This window comes from Coffea eugenioides, chromosome 7, assembly GCF_003713205.1.
Source record: "Coffea eugenioides isolate CCC68of chromosome 7, Ceug_1.0, whole genome shotgun sequence".
Lineage (NCBI taxonomy): Eukaryota > Viridiplantae > Streptophyta > Magnoliopsida > Gentianales > Rubiaceae > Coffea > Coffea eugenioides.
The window spans coordinates 11,546,516-11,571,721 of NC_040041.1; the positions used below are offsets into that span (position 1 = coordinate 11,546,516).

The 25,206-nt window shown below is 35.6% G+C and overlaps 1 protein-coding gene across 2 annotated transcripts; it reads right to left on the reverse strand.

Moving 5' to 3' along the window:
- Positions 1 to 1,340: 1,340 nt before the first annotated feature.
- LOC113778254 (ubiquitin carboxyl-terminal hydrolase 26) lies at positions 1,341 to 22,772 on the reverse strand. 2 transcript variants are annotated; one of them, XM_027323589.1, is made up of 15 exons: positions 22,732 to 22,772; positions 22,427 to 22,513; positions 19,940 to 20,536; positions 16,986 to 17,241; positions 15,007 to 15,752; positions 14,619 to 14,724; positions 11,215 to 11,396; positions 10,551 to 10,835; positions 10,268 to 10,472; positions 9,415 to 9,486; positions 8,620 to 8,847; positions 5,917 to 6,180; positions 4,225 to 4,366; positions 2,581 to 2,775; positions 1,341 to 1,732 (listed from the first exon to the last, which is right to left on the reverse strand). In XM_027323589.1, exons 2-14 carry the CDS (start codon positions 22,510 to 22,512, stop codon positions 2,663 to 2,665), a joined length of 3,282 nt encoding a protein of 1,093 aa, XP_027179390.1. In that variant the 5' UTR covers position 22,513; positions 22,732 to 22,772; the 3' UTR covers positions 1,341 to 1,732; positions 2,581 to 2,662. The 2 variants fall into 2 exon arrangements, with proteins under 2 accessions (XP_027179390.1, XP_027179388.1); XM_027323587.1 differs by having other exon boundaries at positions 14,619 to 14,727.
- Positions 22,773 to 25,206: the final 2,434 nt, after the last annotated feature.

Below are 25,206 nucleotides of genomic sequence, written 5' to 3' on the forward strand. Positions count from 1 at the left end.
GTTCCTCTCTTCCATGGATAAAGTTAATCGTATGGCTCATACTATTCGCTTTGAAATCTGGTGTTGATGTTTGCTTAGGATAGCAATAATGTTGTTTTAGGAATTTGCTGTATTTCATCCTAGTTTTATGCCCGTTTGCCGTTTCATACTTGTTTGTTTCTGGGTAGAATCGGAAACTCAAGTTCATGATGTGGTAAATAAGGCACTTCCAGCCTTTCCTCGATGAGGAGGGGATTATGAGGCATTGGAACGTACAATACAAGATGAAAAGAACATGCAAAATACGTAACTTTCATGGCTTCGAGCGATAAAATCTCAAAACGTTAAGAAACATCAAAACTTTGACTTTAAAAAGATGACATGGAGAAAATAATAATTACTGGGGAAATCTGATGATCACCCTATGTTTCTTGAATTCAAATTCAAGTTATGTTTATGGATTATTTAAGCACCAGCTCAATCTGTACTGTATTGGTGTACTGATAACTTCGTATCCTTAAAACAGCAACAATTTTGCCCAAACATTTCCTTCCGGAGAGATCACTTTGGATTAGCAGAATTCTCATCATTATTTTGTCTCCACTTCAATTTCTCTTTTTCGTTTTACCTCTACTCTGGACATCCACACCGTATCCGTCGCCTGCTGTCCTAAGGGTAATCAAGGAGCAATTAACTAGGAAGAGGGATAGCTTGCAAATGAAGGATCCAGGTTCGAGCCCCCTCCCACTTACACTATATTAAAAAACAAACGGAGCAATTAACTGAAATTAGCTTCCAATCAAATTTTCAAGAGGAATAAATGGTTATGCTTCAATGAACTCAGTCTGATTCAACCAAGTACTGGCGTGCACAAGCTACAATCTACACACACACACACACACACACATGTTGTTCAATATATATATTGTTCAAAATAGTTGGCGGAGCCTAGAAATAGTGAATATGCATTTAGTAATTTCCCTACGTTAACCAGTACGTACCAATCCGGAGAAGATTTGGAACAACAGTCGAAAAAGTGTTAAACCACTGGTAGAATGGGGTTGTTTGGTGTATGGGCATGAAAGGCAAGAATGAGGATCAAAGTTAAATAACACACACCTCTTGCTCGGTAGATCATTATGAGAATCATTTAACCAGAATGAAAGATCTGGCAACCTATCCTTGATAGAATGAAATTTATTCCACTTTCATATCAAACATATATATGCAATTGACTAAAATCAATACTCATAATGGAATACACAATCCTACTACTCATAATGGAATATACAAAATCCTAATCAAGCACCCCTAATACTTTTCTCCAAGACAAAACGGTTTATAACAGATGGAGCTGCAATGATTCACATCTTTCAAAGAGTTTCATTGCACTAAGAACTAGGCAAAAGTATGGTATATATATTTGATTTACAACTGCGAGTTACCTACTGCAGCAACTAGCAAAATGATGCACACTTCTCATATATATCATACTTAATAGGCATTCGTGATGCACATAAGATCTCGATCATTAAAGCCAAGAAGGGTAACAATGTACAGACCTGTCCCAAAGCAGAGCCTAGCCTTCATTACCACTAGATGAACAAAATTCGGCTAAGGATGCCAATGGGTAGTAGGTATAATACACAACAGAATAAGCAACTATAGAAGATGACAGCATGACGTGCTGCAGCTGATCTTGTAGAACAATGCAACGTCACCAGCACCAAAATGTACACTTTGTACAGAAGATCTGCAAATTCACCAGCAACTAAAGTGAGAGCCTTCACTTAGTAGCCTACTACTAACAAAGACAAATTACCTAATAAGAATATAAGAAAAATCTTCTCCATATACTTCTTTCTCCAAAATTCACACGCACATAGGCTGCCATTCTACAAAGACTTTCTCTCTTCATTTATGAAAAAAAAAAAAAAAGCAAAATAAGCATGCAATAAAGCAGTCTAAGGACACTTAAAAACGAATGCTTTCTATGATGCCCAACATTTTCCCCTTGTTCTGGCTAATACTACTAACTAAATTGAATAACTCAGTTCTACCATATCAGATCATTGAACTGCATCAGGCCTTAACCCTAAAGAAGTTGCCCAAATATGAAGAACAATACAACCAATTACCTTTGTTCTGTGTTGTTCCAGTAGAATCACCTATAGGGAACTCTTTCACAAATATTGAAGCTGATATTGCTTAAGTGCCAAACCTCATAAACCCCCACCTATACACCCGAGCCAAAATGTGGATAAAGTAAAAAGAAACTTGGTAAAAAAGTATTGTCCAATACTAATTGAGCAGGATTGAAGAATAGCAACTGACTGCTTATAAAAATAGCTGCATACAAGGAAATCCTAGAAAACAGATAAGCAGAATACAACTGAATTTTTTATCAATAGCTTCACCTCCCTCGCTCCCTCGCTCCCACTTAAACCATTTCTCTGTAGAATAATCACATTTCCTACCATTTTAACTTTTCTCGTGCATTTATCCTATTTTCTGATAACAAAAGAGACATGAGCAAAAGATACATATACAAGACTAGCAAACAAAGAGAACAATGAAAATGTTAGAGGCACAGATTCTGACCTCAAAAGGACTTGCTGAACCTCCAATAAGATCTCTCCTGAATCCAAAATTCAATAAAGCCACACTTCTTATGTGGTGACCATCAGTTAAAGCACCCTTCTGAGACCACCTGTGGAGAGATGTTTGATGCAAGAAGTGTTCCACGGAAACCTTCTTCAAGCTTTTCAATGTCCATCTTCTCGTCAGAAAGCTCATCTGTAGAGAAAGTTACAGAATGCAGGAAAGGTTAATGGATTCTAAGCTAATGGCTGCATCGCTTGGACACAAAAATATGATCATTACCTCAAAACACAGCACAATTTAGGAAAGCACAGCAAAATTCCACCCCAGTGAAAGAAGAAAAAAGTAAAAAAAGATAAAATGCCTGCTAACAGCCTCCTTGATACAAATACCAAGTGTACTGTTAGTGCTGGGGTGCATTATAATTTCTGTTGATTATAGATTTACACAAGTGGAAAACTATATTCAATCTGCTGCAGTTCGACTAGTTAGCAACATAAAATTTTTGCAACTCCAGAAGAATTGGATAGTGTATTCTTGTAGTTGTAGAAATTGACATTCCAAAAAAAAAAAAAGTATTCCAGTATTTCAGTAAAATCTGAAATTTAGTATTCCAAAGTCTTAATGCAGATGAAGATGACCAAGTAGCTGTACTGGTAACATAGTAGGAAGTCAAGGCAGCACACCAGACATGCGGATAAATCAATGTAGAGGAAACCTTTTGATCACAATGGGCCTTTTCTCATTTGCTTGGGATAAATTAAAGCTGGTTAAGAATTCAAATAGTTAAAAAGCTGTATTAAAATTTTAAAGCATATTTTTGCTGAAAAGTTCAGAAAACTTGAGAGATTTTTGAAAGCAGCTCCCCCTCTATCAACTTTTTCAACTTTAAGCTCCAAGCAGAAGTCAATAAGCAAACAAATAATAACTTTTAGCTAAACAAACTAGAATCAGCTAACTTCAAGAAACCAAAAGCAGACCATAAACTTTAGTATCTAAGTGACAACCAAATAAATTGACTGAATACAAATTGTTATTATCTTCATAGAGTTTGAGCACAACTCCAACTCAGTAATGGAATTTCGGTTCACATTTTACTTTTCTGGTCAATTAGAAATCTTATTGAGGTATACTAAAATGTGAGATATTATCGTATAAATAATTAGGAAATTTCAGTATCAGTTCCGGAAACACTGCTGACTCCAATGCAATGACGTTAAAAATACGACAACTTCAATGCTGAAGCTAAATCTTCTTTGCAAAAGAAGTTGAATAATGTACACATTCCAGAAAAGACTGCCAAATATATTGCCTGTGGCAACAACACTGGCTGGAGGGGATAAGTAACCAATTAGAGGTCGGATTTAGGTGAAAGCAAAAAAGGAAGGAGAAGAGAAGAGAAAATAAGAACATGAAAAAAAAGAAACAAAAAGAAAAAAGATTACTGGACTGGTAGTAGCTGGTCATCAAAGTTTTTATGGATGAAACTGGAAATTGCTTCCAGAAAATAATTACCAGAAGGATAAAAAAATGAAATAAAGAAAATGGGCTGGAAACATGCCCAGTCCTATAAATCCTTCTTCCAGTTGGGGCTGGAGCGTAGTGAGTTCTTGTAAGAATTCATCCAAGGGTCATAGAAATTACCAGCAATATCACGATTCTCATGGATTTCCGAATCTGTTACCCACAGAATGTCTCCAGGAAAAATATTCAAGTCAGCAAGACATGCAGACTCCCCCTCAATTGTTCTGGAACCTTTATGAAGTATCTGATTCTCTTTAACTATCTGCAGATATTAACTTGGTTACAAAAAATTAAAAGCAATGGCATCAGTTAACAAAAAGTAAAGATGGGAATTGGGGGCGAGTTGTAAGATAAGTAGGAATAGGTCTCGTAGTTGCTTTTACATCATACATCATTGAGTTAATTGGAGGAACAAAAATGTCCCTCAAAAGTAATTAAAATTTTCAAATAAAAATTCAGCCAGACTTCCAGAGGATAACATTTATTTTTTCCCAGAAGATAACAAAGCATAGCCTCAAAAAGACAATAGAGAAAAAGCAAGACTATTGTTTGGACAGCTAAAACATGCATGAGATGAAGACTTGGACTCTCTCTCTCTCACACACACACACCCACACACACAGAGAAAAAAAGGCGGAAAAGCAGTTAATACAAAATTATGTCAGAAAGAAGTTCTGCAATATATGCGTGTCTATCACCAGGTTTACACATAAAAATCTATCCATAAAAGCTACCAAAAATTGCATGGGTGGCTCATAATAAAGGAAATAACTAAAATAATATCATTGATATCAGCTGACAGTTTGATTTACCTTTACCAGCCACAGACCTTAACTGATGATAGCAAAAATAATATCTTCTATGGACTATAAAACTGGATCTACTAAACTGTTAGAAATGGTTTTTACTTTTTGACACTAAGGAGGTAACATTGCAAGATGTGAGAATGGCAAAGTAAATGGAACAACTTGTGAAACCACATATCTAAAAATGTGGTAAACCATTTTGGGGAAATAAGCATGATCACTTTTGCATATATAGCTCTCTACTGCTAGCTGCACCACTCGCTTGTGAGATTGCATTAATGATTAGATAAATAGGTAGGCATGATCCTGACCCAATTGTGCAGTTTCAATGGTCCTATGGTTATCTTAATTCTTTTCATCCATATGTATTTTACTTCCTTGGTGCACCAAAACAAAATTCCTCTCCCTATATATTCAAAATGGTGGAAAACAAGATGAGAAGACAACTTAGCATGGGATTTCAGTGAGCTACAGCATCTTATATCAAAGCAAACAACTTTTATTTTTTAAAGGCAGGGATAAGAAATAGAAAATGCAATCCCACCCTTCAGTTTACTCTTTTCAAAGAGTAATATCACAAATTAAAAGGTCATAATAATCACAATAATTGTCAGAATACGTCAGTTATTCCTAGATTCCTGAATTAGATTCTACATGTGAACAACCTTCAGAAGGACTCGAGATCACAATGCGGAATTCTTTCAGCCCATAAATTTCACTATTTAGATTTTACCAATCAAAGGGCCTATAGATTACTCAATCAAAGGGCCTAATGTCCATCATGGTTCAAATACCTATATGTCCAAGAAATTAAACACATCCAAGAACCAATGTACTCTCCACTCTGTGAAAAAGAAACACACAAGTAACAGAAAAAAAATATCCAGGAACCTTAATAAGCATTAGATTCTGCAGTATGCCAACTTTCTGAAACAGGAACATACAGGTGAGAGCATAGAAAAATATAAAGGAGTATAAGAAATTAAGATTTTGCTACATGGCATACCCCAAATGATTCCCATATCATCATCTTTAGCTGGTAGACTGTCGTGGACCCTGAAACACTCAACTTCTTAGAGTTTGTAGATGTCGACTTCCGGGAGCGCTTAGAGGTTCTTCGACTGGGATCCATAACATTCCCTGATGCTTCTAAAATTGATTTTGGAGGTTCCTTGCCCCGAACAAAACAAACACATATCTCCTCATTGGAATAGTTTAGCTTTTGCATCAATTCACAGCTTTCCCTTTCGCCAATGCATTCTTCACATACCTAAAAACACATTATAAGAAATTTGATGAGGCACTAAACGAATGACTGAATATACTTAGCATTTTTAGTTGTAAAAGATGTTAAGAATCTGAGGACAGGAGAGTTAAAACTATAGAATAAGATGAGAAACAGAGGGCGATAGAATTTCTGCAATTCCCTTGCAGTGATTCAACTTAACATAAATTCATAAAATAATTAGAGCCAAAGAATCCTTAGGCATACACAAACTTAATGCTTAAGGAAACTAAACAATGACATAAGATAGATGACAAGGAAATTGAGGAACCAAAGTTTACCTCAACTGCCTACTGTTTTATTTTGGCAAGATGACCCACAACTCACCTATTTCATCATTTACAGAACTACAAAAGTTAACTTCAGTGCAACAATTCAGGCAGAATACAATAGTAATGCCAGTACATAGAGTCAACCTAAAATGCATCACGTGTATGCTTAATGAAAATCAAGTAAGGAAAAAAGTTGCACCAGTAGTAAGCATACAGGTTCTCCTGTTATGATGAAGAAAAAAAGACAAAGAAGCCTGCTCCAAGAGTAAACCTGGCCAATTGAAAATATCAAAAGCACATACTTTGCCATAACAAATTGTCTACAAGGTCCAATAACTCTTTAGATGCCCATGAGAACTCATCAGGAGTTCATTACTCTACAAAACATTAATAAATTAAATTTCTATGTGCTACTTTAAAAATCATGATGATAAATTGCATAGGAAGAGTTTTTCGTTTCTCCTGACATTCTCCATCTGTTCTCCTACAGAGAGTTGAGCTAGCCAGGAAAGGCAACAAAAGGCAGATAGGCTACACACGTATTGTTCCTTCACATGCAAAGTTCAATGCAAAAACAACATTTGTTGCAGTACAATCTGATCAAAGTTTCATCCAATAATGTGGGTACAACAAAAATAAGTTAAACAATCATACGTGCTGCAATCACCAGTTTTAACTAGGTGACATCGTATGATCCATTTCATTGCTGATGTTATCCTCATACAGATGAAATTCAGAGCTGTTTCTACATCTGCTCGACTTGCAGAAGCAAAATTTTACAACATCTCCTTATTTGCCGATACCAACTAGGCTGAATAATTGACCTAACCAGAATGTTCATAATTTTCAATCTTTAGTGAAGAATTTGACCACTTGACATTGATGATGCCACCAAGCAACCAGATGTCATCTATGTTGACCTTTATGCTCAGACACCTTCGTTGTGGACTCTCATACTAGCAGTCTTCACAATAAATTAATTATGCATATCTGTCAATAAGGAGTTTTAAAGAGGGCTTGGATGATTATGAACAATACAACCCAACAAAGAACATTAGAAGCTTTACAGAGGTACCTGAGCTGATGATACAAAGTTGTGCTTTTGATGCAGGAGTATGTTAGAACAAAGATCTCGTTGAGTCTAGTTAGCCATTCTTTGTTGCCAATTCTTTTTTGTAGCTTTAGATATTCTTTTGTGTGGCAGGAGCACATGTGCTAGGCATGTGCCACAGTAAGGGTATTTTGATCTTTTGTCACTTTAGAGCAACAATATGTTCAGAGCCCTATAAGTATCCATTTTAGGCAATGCAGCCAGCAGTCTTTTATCTCAATTATAACATAAGATTTCTATCAGCTCTCTTGGGCTCTACAACATCTAGAAACTAACTTGCTTCCAATTTTTGTGCTTTTCCTTCATCTATCTTCATCTATCCTAGCATTTTTGTGCTGTTAGCTAAAATCCCTTTTAGTTTTCTGCACCAGCTTTGTAAGAGGGCATGGAAGACTTACAACTAGCACTGTTCTTATTTATAACATGGTTGCAGCATACTAGTAATAATCAAACTGAAAATTAGGGTAGGTCCGTTGCATTTGTACACTATCTTCTGGTATGACATTTTCAAGAGGAATTGCCCTGATATAAAAAACAGTTCCAGCAAAATATGGGGACAGGCATTAGCTTAATAATGTCAGACGGGTCCATTATCTGTCATTTTCATTCTTTAGACAAGCAAAAAACTCAGGGAGTAAGTACACCTAGCTCTAAGGTCATCAACAAAAGGAAATCCATGAAGTATTTTAGCCTCTAACCAATGTAAGACTGGCAAGAGAGAGAGTTGCAATCAGAACAGTGAATAGAAATCTTTTGATAGAACTTAGAGATTAGTTTCTCTATATAGCCAAACCATCTTTGTGTAACCTTGAGTCTAGCAAAATAATCAAAATAATTGGCTATACCAAGTTCAATATTTAAGGGAGATACATCATTTTCATATAATATCAGGCAGGAAATGCAATATACAAGACACTGCTACTCATGTACAATAACTTAATCAAAAACAAAAAAAACAATAGACAGCAACCTGAAGACAACAGATTCTGAGTACATCAAAGGACAAGTGACAATATAGTTGATGTAACAATCAATCTTTACCTCTGGAGTGGTCCTAATGATGGGCCTTCTGGACTCGCCATTAATTGCTTCATTATTCATGTAGATATGATCCTCAGAAATTGGCATTTCTTCACAAGATCCAAATAATTCCTCTTCCGAGCATATATTAGAGGCTATTTCAGCTAAAATGCCTTTGGCCTCTACTCCACCCCAATCTTCACTGAATTGTTTCCAATCGTCTTCCGCAATGATTGTAAGTGCATCTGTCTAAAAAGAGATGAAAAAATTAAAAGACTTCCCTATGACAACATTCCAGCATATTCTCAGCTTAATTCCAAGTATAGGCATTTGTTCTATTCACAGAGATTAGAAGTCATAGCTTTCTGTCAGTCACAGCAATTATAGGTCATCAAAATATGAGAAATGCATATCTGACACACTTTTTTTAAACAGGGATTGACATAATGTTTGGAGAAACATACAAGGAGGTACAAGGTGCTACTAACAAATAATACTGTTTAAGGCACAAAATAAAACCATAGGACACCCAAGTTAAAATAATTTTCCGGCAGTATTTTGAAGTTACAAAATCCCAAGAGTTATAGTTCCTATCACTGGATGCCACTAGAAAACAAACTTCTAGAAAAAGAAGAAATATCATGAGAAGGAAAAACTTCAATTAACCTGAATGAACTGACACAAAGTTAATCAGAAAAAAAAAGTTTGAAGGTTGGTTATATTTGAACAAGAGAACAAAATCATCAGATGAATTTATCATATATTACGCTTATCATTCAAATGAGCAAGAAAGACTGTGATGATTCTGATACTTACAGATGGAGCCTTTTGGAGAATCACTCCACGCTTATAAATGACATCCGGAGGCCTTTCCAGAAGTTTTGAGTGCTGAATTAGAAAGAAACCATCAGGAGATACAAATTACGATGACCAGAAAATAACAAAGTGACCATCAAATACTTCGTACAAATAAGAAGCTTAATTCAGTAATATTCCTATGTTAAATCTATATTCACAGTTTTATCTTGGATAATTTATATCCTGCTGTTGATAAGAAGATGAACACTGTATTCAAAAGCTTGAAACAGATTTTCTAGGTCATTCTCCTATCCTATTTGCTGGCCACATTTTCTTTTTTTTCACCAAAAGACAATCAAAGAGTTGTTACAGATTGTAAACTTAAGTCCCTACCAATCCTAAGTTGAATCCACATCTTACAGTAATTAACTTTGTGAAAGGATATTCTGCTGTTGATAACAAATTCCATACCCATTCCAAAAGCTTGAGACAGATTTTCTAAAGTCATTCTCCTCTATCTATTTTGCGGGCCACATCCAGTAGCCCCCTCCCCCCTTCCACAAAATGAAAAAAAAAAAAAGAAAACCAAAAGAATTCCACTAGCAACAATTACCAAATTTGAAAAAAGCCCCTCTTTTTTTCCTATATGAAAATGCTAGGTTCCAAACTTCCAATTGCATGGTGCTTATACAGACTGACCACTTAAAATTGGATCGACTAAGTATCTTATGCTATAAATGAACCAGGGATAATTTTGAAAACCAGAAACCTTTCTAAGGCATCAGCATTTGTAAAACAACACAGGAATAAAGTGGAAATCATAAATGATCAGCCAATTACGTATACTACTATTGAGCAAGTTTCTGAGAACCTTCTCACACATCAGTGAATTAATAATGCTACACAAAGTTTCAGGTTCTGTTGCAGCATTATTCTTTCCAGTTGCATTAATGTAACTTCTCCATTTAGACAGCCATGAAGAGGGTAATAAGTAGTATCTACTGCATGGATTAATGCTAATACTCCTGTTCATGGCTAATCTCTCGTGACATTGCCGTTCTCTGAATTTAAACTCCCTGCAGCATATGAAGAAACCAGGTCAGCAACATGGAAGTTACATTCCAATTAGAACCAATTAAAAGGTGCATGATGACCTCAAGCTATCCTCCAAAGTAGCGACTTCAGTAAGTTCAATACTACATTGTGCACAAGGCTCAGAATCTGAAGAAAAAGTTGAACAACCCTCAGCATCATCAGGCTTCACTGTCATAGCACTTTTATGTAAAAATTGCCAAAGAGCCTCGGGAACTAGCACACGCTTAGCACCAGTTGCTTGTTCAGGCAAAAGTCCACCATGTGGACACCTGATCGAAGCTGTAGGTCCTGCGTCACCTTCACAAGGAGAGTCAATTATTTTTCTGCGCACCCACTGATGCAACCTGCCACAGATGATCACTAATCACTAATCATGAACTGATAGCAAACTATGTAGAACAGAAGCACAGAAATGAGAATGGGTTGAATTTGGAACATGATAAAGGGATCAAAACCCTTTCTCAACTTGGTAAAATGTTTACCACACCAATGCAAATGTATAAAAAGAAACACACTATGATCATAAACTACAGATTGGTTGCACAAACGAACAATCCATATTTATCAGCACTTGTCCTGGTTTCAAAAAGCCTTGAGGCATGCCATTTAAAACCACCAGGTATTACATGTACACTTGATATCTGTGTCAGCAGAAAAGGAAAGATAAGGCACGTCTGCTTTATGAGTATGTATCATGTGTGGTATTCTCATATGTAGTCATACCAAGATTTAGATACAAAGTATAGCTCTCCATCCCGGCATTCCCCAGAAAGTGCTGCTTCAGCAATATCTCGCATCAACATCCTTTGATCTCTATAGTTATCCGCATTAGCCATGGTACGAGCAACTTCAAAGAGGCAATCTTTGCAGCAGTCATCCTTGCAAAGTGTTGGACCTCCATTATACTGTACTTACAAGCACCATGAAATGATCATAAGCATTAATACTCAGTTAAATGCCAGACAAATGCAAATTCAACATAGAAAATAACATGGCAGACGAAGGAATAAACCAGATTATATGCTGGAGAAATTCCCTAGTTACAGTAAAATAACTCTTTTCAAGCACAATGCTAAATAAAAACATAAGCACATTCAGATTATCCGTCCACCAAGAGATCAAAAGCTAAAGTTTGTTTTGCTATTGGCTGTTGCAGATTACTAGCATGATACTGCATAACTCCATACGCCAAAAGCCAAGACAACGGTGAAAAGATCTTAAAGGTTATGCATACATAAACCAGACCTAACAATGGGCCAAATCATGGGTCACTTGTATTTGCACAAAATTCACAAATCTGACACTTGTATAGTGAGACTTGTGTCTATGAAAATTTCATCACTTTGACTGCACTGATAGTCCATCAGAATTATCTAAAATCCACAAAAGTCAAGCTAAATACAGTTGTATTTACATAAAGATGTTTACCTACATAAGTATGTGCATACACATATGGATACTTTCATATCTATGTATGCACACATATAAACATGCATACATATCTAAGATTCTTTCAGGCTTTGGTTTATGTGTCGCACCGGTGATTCATTCCTTTATTCCATAAAGGAAAATGGTAATCTCTTCAGAGACAGTATAAATATTGGATTGCAAGATTATTCAATAGCCCGAAGCCTTAGGAATATAAACAGGGGTACCCAGTGGTATGGCAAACCCTTGTAAATTCAAAAAATAATAAGACTCGTGCAGTAGTGTATGAAAAACTCTACAAATAATCGTTCAAGTGTTCATATGAAATATTCGATCCCATTCGTTATGCTCTCAAGCACAACGTTTCACAATTGAAGTGTCTGGCTCAAAAGTGCGAATGAGGTATGAATACATATCTTATAGATTTAGAGATTTTGGTATGTGTACTATCACTATACACATTTCCCTTGACATAATTTTAGAAATTCAAGGGTGAGGGATAATTGTAATCTTTTCTTTTTTTTTTTTTTTTTCAGGAGGGATATTTGGAATCTCGAAGATGAAAAGTCAGCAGTATTACTGAAAAGATGATTATGTTCCCAGAAGCAATCATCTCACAGCAAAGGAAAGGTGAAAAATGTTAAAAAGTGCTTCCACAGAAAGCTCAAGATCAATCTAAAGTGGGATCAAGTTGACATCAGGCTATAAAAGTTTACTTGAGCAAGCCTAACCAAACCTGCAGCTCGGTTTCCCTAGATTGCATACCATATTCTGACAGATGAAAAATAAAGGATAAAGCAGATTACTGCAACCAAAAGCAACTGGCTTTGTAAAAGAAGAAGTGAGATTCAGAGTACTTAACCAGAAAATCAAAAAAATTTGGCGTCCCATCTTTCAAAGGTTACAAGTGACTTGGCCATGATTGTCTTGAGTCTGTCATCCAAAATTATACCATGAAACAGGACTGCTGCAATGCTTCTATACTACTTCTAACAAGCACTAGTGGCATGAACAACATGAAAATGAGCCAAAAAGAACTATAGTTAAGTGCTCATAGTTGTAGCCTTGTTTTATCCACAACTATTGCCAATGGAGTCTAAGAAGGTAAATCCTTCTATCGGCTTCTCAAAAATCCTCATCCTGAAACCAGTTAAGAATTTTCAATAAGATTTCATGGAAGACTGGTGTTCATGGAGTCAAATGTTGGACTGTCAAGGAAGGGAAATTATACAAAACTTCAGAACCAAATTAACTGATTTACTAAAAGTCAATGTATTGAATTACATATTCTGATCCTTGCAATTCTGTAGCTTTTAAAAGTGAAACGTGCTTCCTACAATTTGCAGGAATCTTATCTAAGTTGCCATTTGTTTGACAGACTATCTATTGAGTTGCAAAGGACTCACACATTTAATACGTTTTCGAGAAAAATCCATGTCATTACTACACATTCTATTAGAAAACACTATCACCAAGAACCATAAGCATAGATGCTGTGTGGCCTGAAAAACTCTCAGTTGCTCCACAGTAACATCTTCCATTTCCTTCAAGAAAATCTAAGCAAGCACAAGCGCAAAACAGCACAGTCCTTGTCACCACTTATAGTTAGACAGATTAGCCTCCCGATGCCAAAGACTACTCAGAAACCTTAATATTTTATTCATCTCCTCTTACATAACAAGAGTATCCAGGTGAAATACCCGAATTTGATATTCTTAATGAGGTAAGGACGATGGTTTTTAAATACCATGTAAAGCACATCACTAACTGGTTTTATATGTGGAGATAACCAATACAAAAATATGAAAGTTCTCGAAAATTAGAAGTCCATAAGCCACACTACAATTCATCTGAAACTGTTAGTTCTGAGATACCAATTAGGGCCAACAAAAGAAGCAAAGGCTCAGTATCAAACAAGAAAAGTCATTCAAAGATCTCATTGATTTCCAGTATTTACATGCCTGACCCTTGGGATGTTGCGGCAACCAGGAAAAACTACGGGGATGACAACACTAATTGCCTATTCAGTATTTATGAAGAACTAAGTTAACCAAAATTAACCATCTCCAGGTACCGTCCTAACCAACCTGACATTTTCCATATAAAACTAAAGATGATTGCCCACTAGATTGCAGTATTAAAAGCAATACTTAACATCAAATATTCAATTGACACCAGCAAAATTCACGGCCTACCAACATAAACCTCAAATTCTATCAACTTCAAGGCATTCGGTTATATATTCTATTTAGTATAGATTTCAGCATATTTTGCCTCATCATGCACATCCACAAATTTTTAACTCCCACTCTAAATGGTATAGTCAACTAATCTTCTTTCCAGCCAGGAAAAAAAGACACAACCTGATATTATGTGCTTTAAATATCGAGATTTCGATGTTATTAACCAATTAAGTCATATTACACATACTTCAAGCAGTTAGTTAGACCAAGGTAAGCTACAACTAAAACATAAAATAAGAGATAATTCTGACAAAAGACTGAGAAGGTTATAGTATTTTCAACGTATGACATCAGAAAAGCAATCAGTCAACAAATTCATCCTACACCCTCCCAAAACCCCCTGTTCTCCAGTAAAGGGGACCAAATGTAGGCCAAACAGCTGGCTTACCACAGAAACCATGGGAGGTTTTACAAATTTGTTCAAACTTTTTAGAGAGCATAAATTCACTACTTTACCTTAGAGAATATCATGGTCCACGCTTCAGCGGACAACCGTTTCATGGAGCTGACTTTTGCAACAGAAACTTTTCCATGCACGCATTGGATAGGAGTATTGTCAATACTACTGCAAAACACACGAAAAATGAGAAATAAGGAGCTACAGAGGCTAGCAGAAGTCCACATTTCTTTATGAGAGTTAAATCTTTTTAAGGTCTTTCAAGAAAAAATAATGCAACTGCCACACATCTTTCACTTGAGAAATTTACATCTTGTCATGAAGAATGGTGCAGCACATATTCCTCATGATTGGAAGGATCCACAATACAAAAGTACAAATAAAAAATTTAAACAATTTTCAAATGTAAGAACAGAAACAAAAGTTATTACCAACACACAAACTTACGATGAGACAATGCTGTCAGCCCAGTGACGAAGCCATTCAGAAGAAATCCAGAAGTATTGCTTATCGAGTGATTGAGCAGCAGCTTCAGAAAGAATTGATCGCACCTCCTGTCGACGCTCCGTTATGCGGTTAATCTCACATTCCTTCTTTAATTTGTACTCTTTGCAGGAATTAACATTTTCCGCATTAAATAGTTCTACCTCTTCGGAAAGATGAGGGGGAAGAGGACTGTTGAGTTGTGCTGCAGAAATGTTAGTAACTGTTTCCAATTTTTGGCCATCAGAGTTATCATGCCAATCACTGCTATTCTTTGAGCTCCTCCGGACATACATCAACATATATGCATCAGAGGATGAGAAAGACTTTACATGATTGTTACTACTAGAATCTGAATTTGACTGAGCTGTATCCGTATCATGTCCATCCTTAACATCTGTTTTTCCATAAGATGAAAACTCAACTGGCTCAGCTGGTGAAGACTTGGCGGCAGAATTTGAAGAATTTCCACCAAATGGTTGTTGACCTAAATTTGAGACCAGTTCATCGTCAAATTCCCACCATTGCTCCGTGCTCTCATCCTTAATGTGGGCTATATAATGACCACTATTTACAGCAGCACCTTTGTGGATTAATACAGCTGACAAATCATACAATAATTCTGATTGCGAACCCTCAGATAACCTACATGCCATATTCAATTGCCCAGGGAAACAAAATGCAGATGTAATCTTTTTCTTCGTTGTAGTCTGCAAAGTTAACAGAAGAGCAGCATCCATGAAAAATATACCAAAACTTAGTCACTTCCCATCGGTAACTTAAAACTGTTTTCATGTGCAAGAGTACTACTTTTCCATTAACTTTATTGAAACTACAGGTCTGCCAAACAAGAATAATGGCCATAAAACATTTACATCCTTTGACAGATCTTACAGACTAATTTGGTCCAGCAAGAAGGATCCCAAACACCTAGCAATCCCGCTCTCTCTCTCCTTTGTGAATTTTTTTTTGTGCGCGTGTGTGTTTATGTGTGTTAGTTGAGGTGGTAGAGGTGCTTGTATTTTTTCCAAAAAAAGAGAAATCATCTACATAACTAGTGAATACAGCACCCCAACATATATTTGAGAAGCTACAGAATGAGGTAGAGAAAAGGATACGGGCCAGAGCAAAGAGAACTCATAATGAAAATTTCAAGATAACAGTTGGACAAATAACATATGGAATCTAAAATTAAGACTTCCAAATTGCTCGAGGATTGACTTCAAATACCTTCAAAGATTAGAATCCTATTTTGTTGCTTGGAAAAGGTATCTTTAAGAGTCTAAATGTTTCATAAATACAGTTTCAGAAATCTTAGTCTTTCTAGATATTTAGTAGCAAATGATAGTAAAGCTATTTCACAGGAATTTTCCTGCTTTCAGTATTTAATGTTGTCTTAAAAGTTAAATTTGGAATCCTTCTCTGAACTGGATCTAGGATTAGTAATACAAGAGGAATCCCATCCTTCTTATAGTAATTGATAAAACCTTGTCAAGGTAGGAAAAATACTGTACTTCACTTTCAAAGAGATTTCTATACAGATTTCAGCTTAATAAAACTTCTGCAGACATTAAAGCTTCTTAAAAATTGTGTCACAATAATGCTTTGGATGTGATATCTAAAAATTTCCAGGAGTTATTCCTTGAGTTTCCTTGTCTGGTCCAATCTCTGTTTCCAGTTTATAGCAGATTTGCCATTCTTAAGTCCTTTTTACCATTTAATTGTAGCTTTCAGCTCTTTCCAATTCAGAAGAATTTCCCTAAAATCTTATTGGCCTACCAGTAGGTTTGTACTGCCTCAAATAGTTTAAGAGTGTGATTCAACAAATAAGTTGTTCTAAATGCATTACAGCTATGAAATTAAACACAAAGCACGAAATTTTTTCGCATTAGATATCAAATAAAAGAAACAAAATGTGGAAAGTAACTCAAATTTTTTCGTACATTTGGGAGGAAAACACAACGCTTGAGCTGGAAATTCAGGACAGCAGGCAGTGATCGAAGCTTAATGCTACGAGTAGCATTAACCCGAGTTGCACACGAACAACAGTAGTATTGGTTGTCTCCTTGAAGCTCCTCAATGCTAAGGTAATCATCTAAACTCTCATCTAAAGTCTTCAATCCCTTCACATTCAATTCCAACTCATAGAAGTCCTCTATTTTTGCTGAAGCTTCAGATTCCTTCCCACATTTTGAGCAACTACAGAAGAAACAAAATTAGCAACCCTCTAATGGAGCAAGGCTTCCTTAGCAGAAGGGATGAATCACAAGGTACTTAACAGGCAAAAGGAAACATTCAAAGCATACAGCTTGTATGCTCCTAATCTACCAGAAATATTGGGCTCCGTTGGGGTTGCACTTATGGGAAAAATTTTCTTTTTCGGAAACCAAAACACGGATTGTTTAAATCTTTTTTCTTCCACCAACTTTCTCAAACAATGGCCAAAAACCTCTGAGACAATTACTCCCTCTTTCGTAAAAGTAACATATATACCCCACTTCCAACAAAATGTTACGGTTACTATTATTTGAAATCCTCTTCCAAGAAAAGATATCTTTACAATTATGTAGACAAAAGGAGCAAATGGTCAACCATTTACTCTTGAAATCTACTCAACAATAATTACGAAAACAATGAAAAGGAAACACTAGTGAGGGCATGTAGCATATATGGAAGCCTGATATGAGGGCAACCATCCTGAATAGGAGACAGAACAGCTAAAAAGACACAAATGGCAACAAAGCTATTTTCATGTTGTGATATTGCAATATAATGTGTAATGAATGAGTTCAAGTTGGTATATAATTAACAATGAAGAAAATGAAACTTCCTTTCACACAAAAATATCTTGCTAGTCCTCAAACCTGATCCAAAGTTAATCAGAAAAAACATAGTTGCATGCACAAGAGCTAAAAATCTCAACTTCAAAACAGTTAGAATAGGTAATTGACCTCCCTGCCAGAATTCTAAGGTTTCTTATTTTCACACCCAATTTTAACTTAGAAACTACCCTTCCCTATCTAACATACAAGAGTAAACTTGAAAGTACAAAAATATCTGGCATGAGACACATGAAACCTTAAAAGGTCACTGGAAATTTGGAAAAACGGAGTGTGGGTTTTCCAGTTTCAACAACAAGAGTGAAGATCTAGGTAGCTACACCAGATCCAGGGAAGGTAGAAGTAGTTTCCCATTCATTAAATGTTTCAGGTCTTATCGTAGTACTTGCTCTTCACAGGTAGTGAAGATCTAGGTAGTGACACCAAATACTAAGATCTACAGAAAAAAGCAACAAAAATAACTCACTAATGACCACAGATTCAACAGGACAACCAGAAAATCCATGGCTCAGAATTGATAAAAAATGTTTTATCTTGCAGGTCAGTCTGCATGCAAGAGAAAGAGAACCCGGCTCCAGGAAGAATTCATCAGACTTGCATGTGTTAAGCATATAGCTTGTACTCTATTCATTTTGCCACCCTGCCCACCCCAAACATCTAGTAAAAAGAACCCGGCCCCCAACTGGAGCTCCCTTTCTTGTTCTCAGAATCAACCACAACTCCCCTATCACATTCAACTGCTACATATATAAATATGATATATCTGGATGAAGGAACCGAATTCTAAGACTTGACAACAGAAAGCATGACAAAGACTCCAGGAAGACTTCGTTAGACTTGCATGTGTTAAGCATATAGCTTGTACTCTATTCATTTTGCCACCCTGTCCAGCCCAAACATCCAGTAAAAAAGAACGGCCCCCCAACCACAGATCCCTTTCTTGTTCTCACAATCAACCACAACTCACTGAAAACATTCAACTACTACAGATATTTTAAGTGGAATTCTTGGTCATATGCCAAAAGAAAATCCAAACATGGAGAATTAGTTTCCACTTATCCCATAAACGAACAAGCCCTTAGAGTAGCTAGATTGTTTGCAGAGTTAAACAAATTGAGAATCTTTATATGCCTCCTACATCAAGCATTATCCTCTAGACTATGGAGATAATTTATCTTCTGATTTTTAGGTCCCTACATATTTTCTGGTACAGAGAACAGTCTTATACAATACTACAAAAATCAAAACCCTGTTGAAGCATGTTTTCATTTCATCCAAGTGAAAACAGCAGTTGTTAAAACTCGATTTAATCCTAAAATCATAAATTTCAGCAGTAGACAAGAGAACGGAAGAAAAAACCAATCCCATTCGCACTGAAGCTCTGATTTGATCCTACGTCTTACATATATGCTCTATTTTTCCTGATCTGTGCAAATCCAATAAACCATACAAACAATTATCATAAAATTCCATATCTTTTTAATTTATTTTTTACTATGACCATTGGATCTTAAGCCAATCTGCAAAAACACCTCAAATAATTTCAGGCAGGACACTGTAATTCTAAACCTTGGTTACCTTGTAGAGTTAACATCCACTATATGGTGCTCTATCTATCTCATTTACTAAAGTTTGATGTATAAAGATTCATTACTTTACACAATATAGGTGAATAAGCTCAGATGTCAATCCACAATCTCTTGGTTTCTCTTCTATGACTTATTCAATCAACCATGGATCAGCACCATCCTCATTAATACAACAATGAAGATAAAGTTTTGCTTGTAAATCAACAGTTCAATCTTGATAAAATGAGACACTGCATCTACAGTATCACAGTCTTGGGAACCTTTTCAATACAAAATTCTTCCAATGAAAGAGATTATTATATTCATACACTTTTACTGGTACCACAGAATAGAAAGAACAAGATAGAAATACGGTTTCAGATAAACTCAAAAGATTCACCAGGTAGCCATATTGGTGATGAAGAGATTTTGAAGTATAAATAAACCATATATATTGTTGTTATGTAAGGAACAATTAATCTCACTTACGTTGTAACATGTGATACACCTCCTCGGAAAAGGTCTTGAACTATTGTTCTCGACTTCAAAACTTTAGATTGGCTCAAACATCTCTCAAGGAGAGAAAAAAGTAGGGTAAGGAACTCGTGACTGTCTTGCTGAACACCATTATCTAGCTCCAGTGTCTGAATAAATGGAGCTGAATCAACAAAAGCCATCTTACTGGAATGCAGCTGTGCAAAAAGTCGTGCAAGCCGATCTAAAACAGGTTGTTGTCTTAAAACTTCTGGTTCCACAGAGAAAACACCTTCTCTAAATGACCTATTCATGTAAAGGCACTGGAGTATACTATTAGCATAGCAGGTTGCGCCCAGATTTGTGAGGCCAGCAGGTGAATCAGGGGATAAACGGAGGTCCTTAGATGGGTCAGGACCAAGAGAATGGACGATCTCCGATGTCTTCTGCCACAACCCGGATTTTCGACTTCCACTAGGTGGTGGGATCAATCCACAAAAGCAATTGGGATTATCCTTTGTATTCACACGACATCCTTGACAGATAGGTTTCCACACCATGTATAGTTGGTTTATGTCATCTTCAGTAACTTGCCCTGTAGAAAGAATTCTCCTAGAGCCCAAACAAAGAGCAATTAGGACAACAGAAATCTCATTATAATTAGGTATGATATGATAATAAATCTACATCATATGTCATTTTTCTTCATATTCGTTTCTATTGTCACCCAGCAAGACAGAAACCATCCATCTTTTAGAATTCTGGTTCATGGAAAAAAAAATCAGCAACAACCGTCTCGAAAGCACAACATTTTTGGCTCAACAGAAATGTACAACGCTAGAACAAATATCCTGAATGTAATACAAGAGCCCATTTGGCACCATGGTACCATGTTTCCAGAAATAATTCTCACTCACAAGTAACATTTGAATCCCAGGCCTAACTAAGAGAGTTGCTTGTTCTTTGTCTGCCCTGCTGTTTATCACTGCAGTATACTGATTTTGTTGTCAGTGCCCTTTTTCTTAGCTCATGATACCATAGAACAAGCACAGTATCCCCACCATGTCTAACAAAATTAATTCATCTATCAGGAGTAGGAAATACTGAATTACTACCTGTAAGGTAATCACATTTCTTCTGGAAATTCTGCCAAAATTTTGACTAGGACTAGTAGAAAAAACCTAAATGTTCAGTAGCCTTCCATAGTAATAAAAGACATCACCTTTTTTTTTGTCTTTTTTTTGCATCTATGTGTTTTCAGTAAAGTGAACTGGAGGATTTAAAAGCAAACAAAGACTCTGGCTAATCCCTATCTCAATCTTTTCCTCCTACTTAGACCCAGCTAATAAAAAAACCTTCTTCTCCCCGCTGAAATCAACACCCTCTAGCTTATCCACCGGAAATCCCATAACTAGATATTGATGCTAACTTTTTCAAATTTGAAGAGTGCAATTACTAGAGTAAAGAGTGAATTTTACGTTGTCTGATTATAAGCTTCAACGAAAAGTAACAGTTTCTCTATGCGCTTGACACATTATAAACTGATTTTAGAACCATCTGTATTTACACAACGAAAATTTTACTCAAAAATCATCCTTGACGAACAATGTTACCAATCTTGTCCAGTCTCCTTAGCATTGCAGGCATGGTAAACAGAAAAAAATTATTTCGGGTGGCTGTTAACCACTCATTGCATGATGGTGGTCCTCAGACTTTTCGACAAGCAATTGTCTCTTAAGTTTTCAGAAATGTAGAACATAACAAGTTCAATGTCGACAACTAGTTGTCTAATTTGACATTGCGGCATAGTTCTCCAAGAAAAAGTCCTTCCTTGGTTATCTTTGGAACCTCCTATGATTGTTCAACATGCTGGATGATGAAGTTTCCAAGCAAGTGAAATTCCAGGAAATAAGCTCTACATCATGTTAACTTAAAATGATGTCAAGAAAAATATTCCATTTCTCGATCTTTTTTCTCTTTCCTTCTCACCAGTAAGCTTCCGAGATGGTAAAATTTCTTGCTTCCAAAAGAAGACATGATAAACTTTTTATGTGCTAACTGTCTCCGCTCCCCACCATGTATAGTCTACATATAGCCACTAAACTACATTTTCAACATAATGCCACCTTCCGAGAGGAAACCGAGAATGCTAAGTCTCTAAGAGCAATGGAAATGTTTTTATGTCTAATGGAAATCTAAAACAACAAATTTATTTCTTTAAGTCGAAAAAATTTTGGCATTTCGTTGAGCTAAAATAAATTCAACCCTTTACAGCTTAGACATAGCAAACAAACACGAAAATTTAGCTCACATTTAGAATTCAACCAAGAAAAGAATTTTTTTTTACAGTTGCTTTCCACTAAATTCTGCTCCAAAAATCATCCAAACCAATGGAGCAAAAAAATGAAAAATAAACAAATAATACACTGAATAAACATGTAAAGATGATAAAAATCCAAAAAAATAAAATTTCCAAGATTAAAAAACAAAAACAAAATTCACCTGAAAGTTTCAGCTGTGGCTTCAGCATTATCGTCATTTCTGCTCCGCTTATTTTTGCTGCGCGTCGTCGGTCGATTATTCCCCATCCTTAGAAGTCAAAAAAATTTTAAACAAAAAATCATGAAAAACTTCATCAATTTTACTAACTTGATTTTCAATTCAACTGCCTCTGATCAAAAACCACAGTTCAATCCGAAATAAAATTCATAAAATTCATAGCCAAATAAACGATCGAAGGCGAAATTCTGCACGAAATTCATGTGTGGTGCGTGAGTGTGTGAGAGAGAAAGGGAGAAATTTCGTACCTTTTTGCTGTGACTTTTGAAGACTTATTTTAGGGTTTTTTAAATTGATTTTTGGTCTTTTGATTTTTTTTTCTTTTTTCTAATTTTTTTATTTATTTTTTGGGCCTTCGGATTTTCCCTCTTATTTGGGTTGTCAGAGTTCAATAGCGAGGGAAAGTGAAATCGAGGGGACAGCCTGAAAGGAGGAGATTTTATTTATAGCACCTGGGGCAGAATCTGATGTTATGATAACTACAGGTGAATTTGTAGCAAATAGAAATGCATCCACTCATTTTCAACCACGTGGTTGTTTTAATTTTTAACCTTTTATGCTTTATTCTTGACTTTTTTAGTAAGGGAAAGTAATTAATTCCGGCATAATGACTATGCTAGAAAAGTGTAAAATAGAAGACAAGAAATTGGTTACACTCCATATTTTTCTTATCTTTTGCCCTACTCCCTGTATTACATGAATTTCACTTCACTTGTTCGAGTGTCGTAAAAAAAAATTATAATTTTCACTCGCGTTGTTAGTAATTGTGTTTGAATTACTGAATTATTTCACATAATATTTTGCTTGTAGCATAAACATATTTTCTAATTCATCTCTTTATATTTCAAACTACCTTTTTATCTCACATACATCACATCACAAGAAATGTTACACTAATTATTTCAAATAATATTTTAAATAATACTCTATCCAAACACACTCAGTTTTATTAATAGATCGGATAACGCAACCTCATAGCTAGTTAGAGGAGGGTGAGTATTGAGGGCGAGCACTCCTTTAAATATATATATATATATATATATATATGGACGATGATCTAGTTACTCGACATCAAAGAAATCTAATGCCTCAAAATTAAATTAGTAATAGAGTCTGAAATTATTTCCAATAACACAAAAGCAAAGTATGATTTATTCATTGTCTTCTAGACGTAGTACATAAGAACAATATTCACATAAAAAGATTGCATATGTTTCATTAGCAATACAACATAAAATCATATACTTGAATTTATAGTTGCTCACAAACCTGCTGTATAATTGTAAGGCACGAGGAAACAAAACTCTGTTTGTTTCAACGAAGAAAGGCACTTTCACTTTCACTTCTTCTTCTACACATTATTAGATAATCATGTATTTGCCTTTTAATAGAAAAAATTAAAAAAAAAATTAATGTAGAAGGCTTTTGGTTTTGATTTTTGTACCATTCCGTTTCTGTTACATTACAAGCTAATGATTTGTACATTTACTTAAGCACTTCAGTTGTAGTAGAAATTGTAGAAAGTAATGTAACAACACTAAAGTTGTGAATAGCTATAGTGAGCATTATTCACTAGCAAGTCCTTCCACACATTCAAGATTTCCAACTATGAATCTCTGCCACTTACTTTTTTCTCTTGAACAATGGAATCGTCACCATGAATTGTTTTTAACAATTATATCTGATAATTGCTGAATTGTTATTTCTTTGTTTTCAGGTAATTTGGATATATTTTCAGTTGCCTAATTCTTCACAAAACTATACATACAAACATAGTAAATGATTGAGCTTGTCTATCCGAAGAGGCGTCTGGTTAAGGGGTTTGAGACCTTAGGAATGGATTTTAATGTTTTTTCTTGTTCCTTTTTATTTTTTTCCTGCAGCCTTGGATTCAGATATGTTGGATAATTGTTGATGAAAAGTGCTGTAAATCAGTTCAAGGTTGCTTGCAAGCAAAACGAGAAGGGCTGGTAGTGCCTGTTGTGAAGCTCTTAGACCATTTAGTCAATCAAGAACTTGTCAATGAACTGCTGGCACTTGAGTTGCTGTTTGGTGTTTTACAAGATCCTACAAAAGATAACATACAAGTTGCTGTTTTGGTTCAACATCGAATATAGACCAAAATACAATAGGATCATATGGATAAACATACTGAATGCTAGCTTAAACAAGGACTTGTTTGGTATCACAACATCAAGCTTTTTTGTAATGATAATATTATGATATCAAAGAACTTGAGAGATGACTTTAATGAATCTATTAGTTTCATTCATCCGTGCCGTAGGTTTGGCCGTTAAAGTTTCATTAATTGATTCTTGATCATTAACAACCATATTAGGACATTTCATTGTTGATTCAACCAAGAGAATTACGTTGATCCCAAAAAAAAAAAAAGGAATGCACAAACATCCTACTCTTCTTCGCAGCGGCCAACACATTGGCATTTTGGTTCTCTCTTTCATTTGTTTTTACTTTTTCTCCATTAGTGGTGTATAAATCTTGAAATTTATCTTGTAAAACTTCTTAATTAGAGTTTTATATTTAATTTTTCTTTACATGTTATGTGGTTTATGTTCGTGATTATTCATCATCCATTTTTGTTCACAAGATGACAAGGTTTTGATTTTGTGCCGAGTTGAAAATTGGTGATCATGTTGCCCATTTCTAGTTAAATTTTTACTAGATTCAGAGGTGACTAAGGAGGTCGTGGTGGTTGTGATTGT

Bases quoted from the DNA above. Each gene is read 5' to 3' on its own strand.
- LOC113778254 (XM_027323587.1), bottom strand. From the start codon at position 22,512: ATGGGGAATAATCGACCGACGACGCGCAGCAAAAATAAGCGGAGCAGA. The intron at 14,728-15,006 runs GTAAGTTTGTGT...TGTGTTTTGCAG, and splicing joins GCTGACAGCATTGTCTCATC to TAGTATTGACAATACTCCTA. The intron at 4,367-5,916 runs GTATGCCATGTA...TAATATCTGCAG, and splicing joins TGATATGGGAATCATTTGGG to ATAGTTAAAGAGAATCAGAT.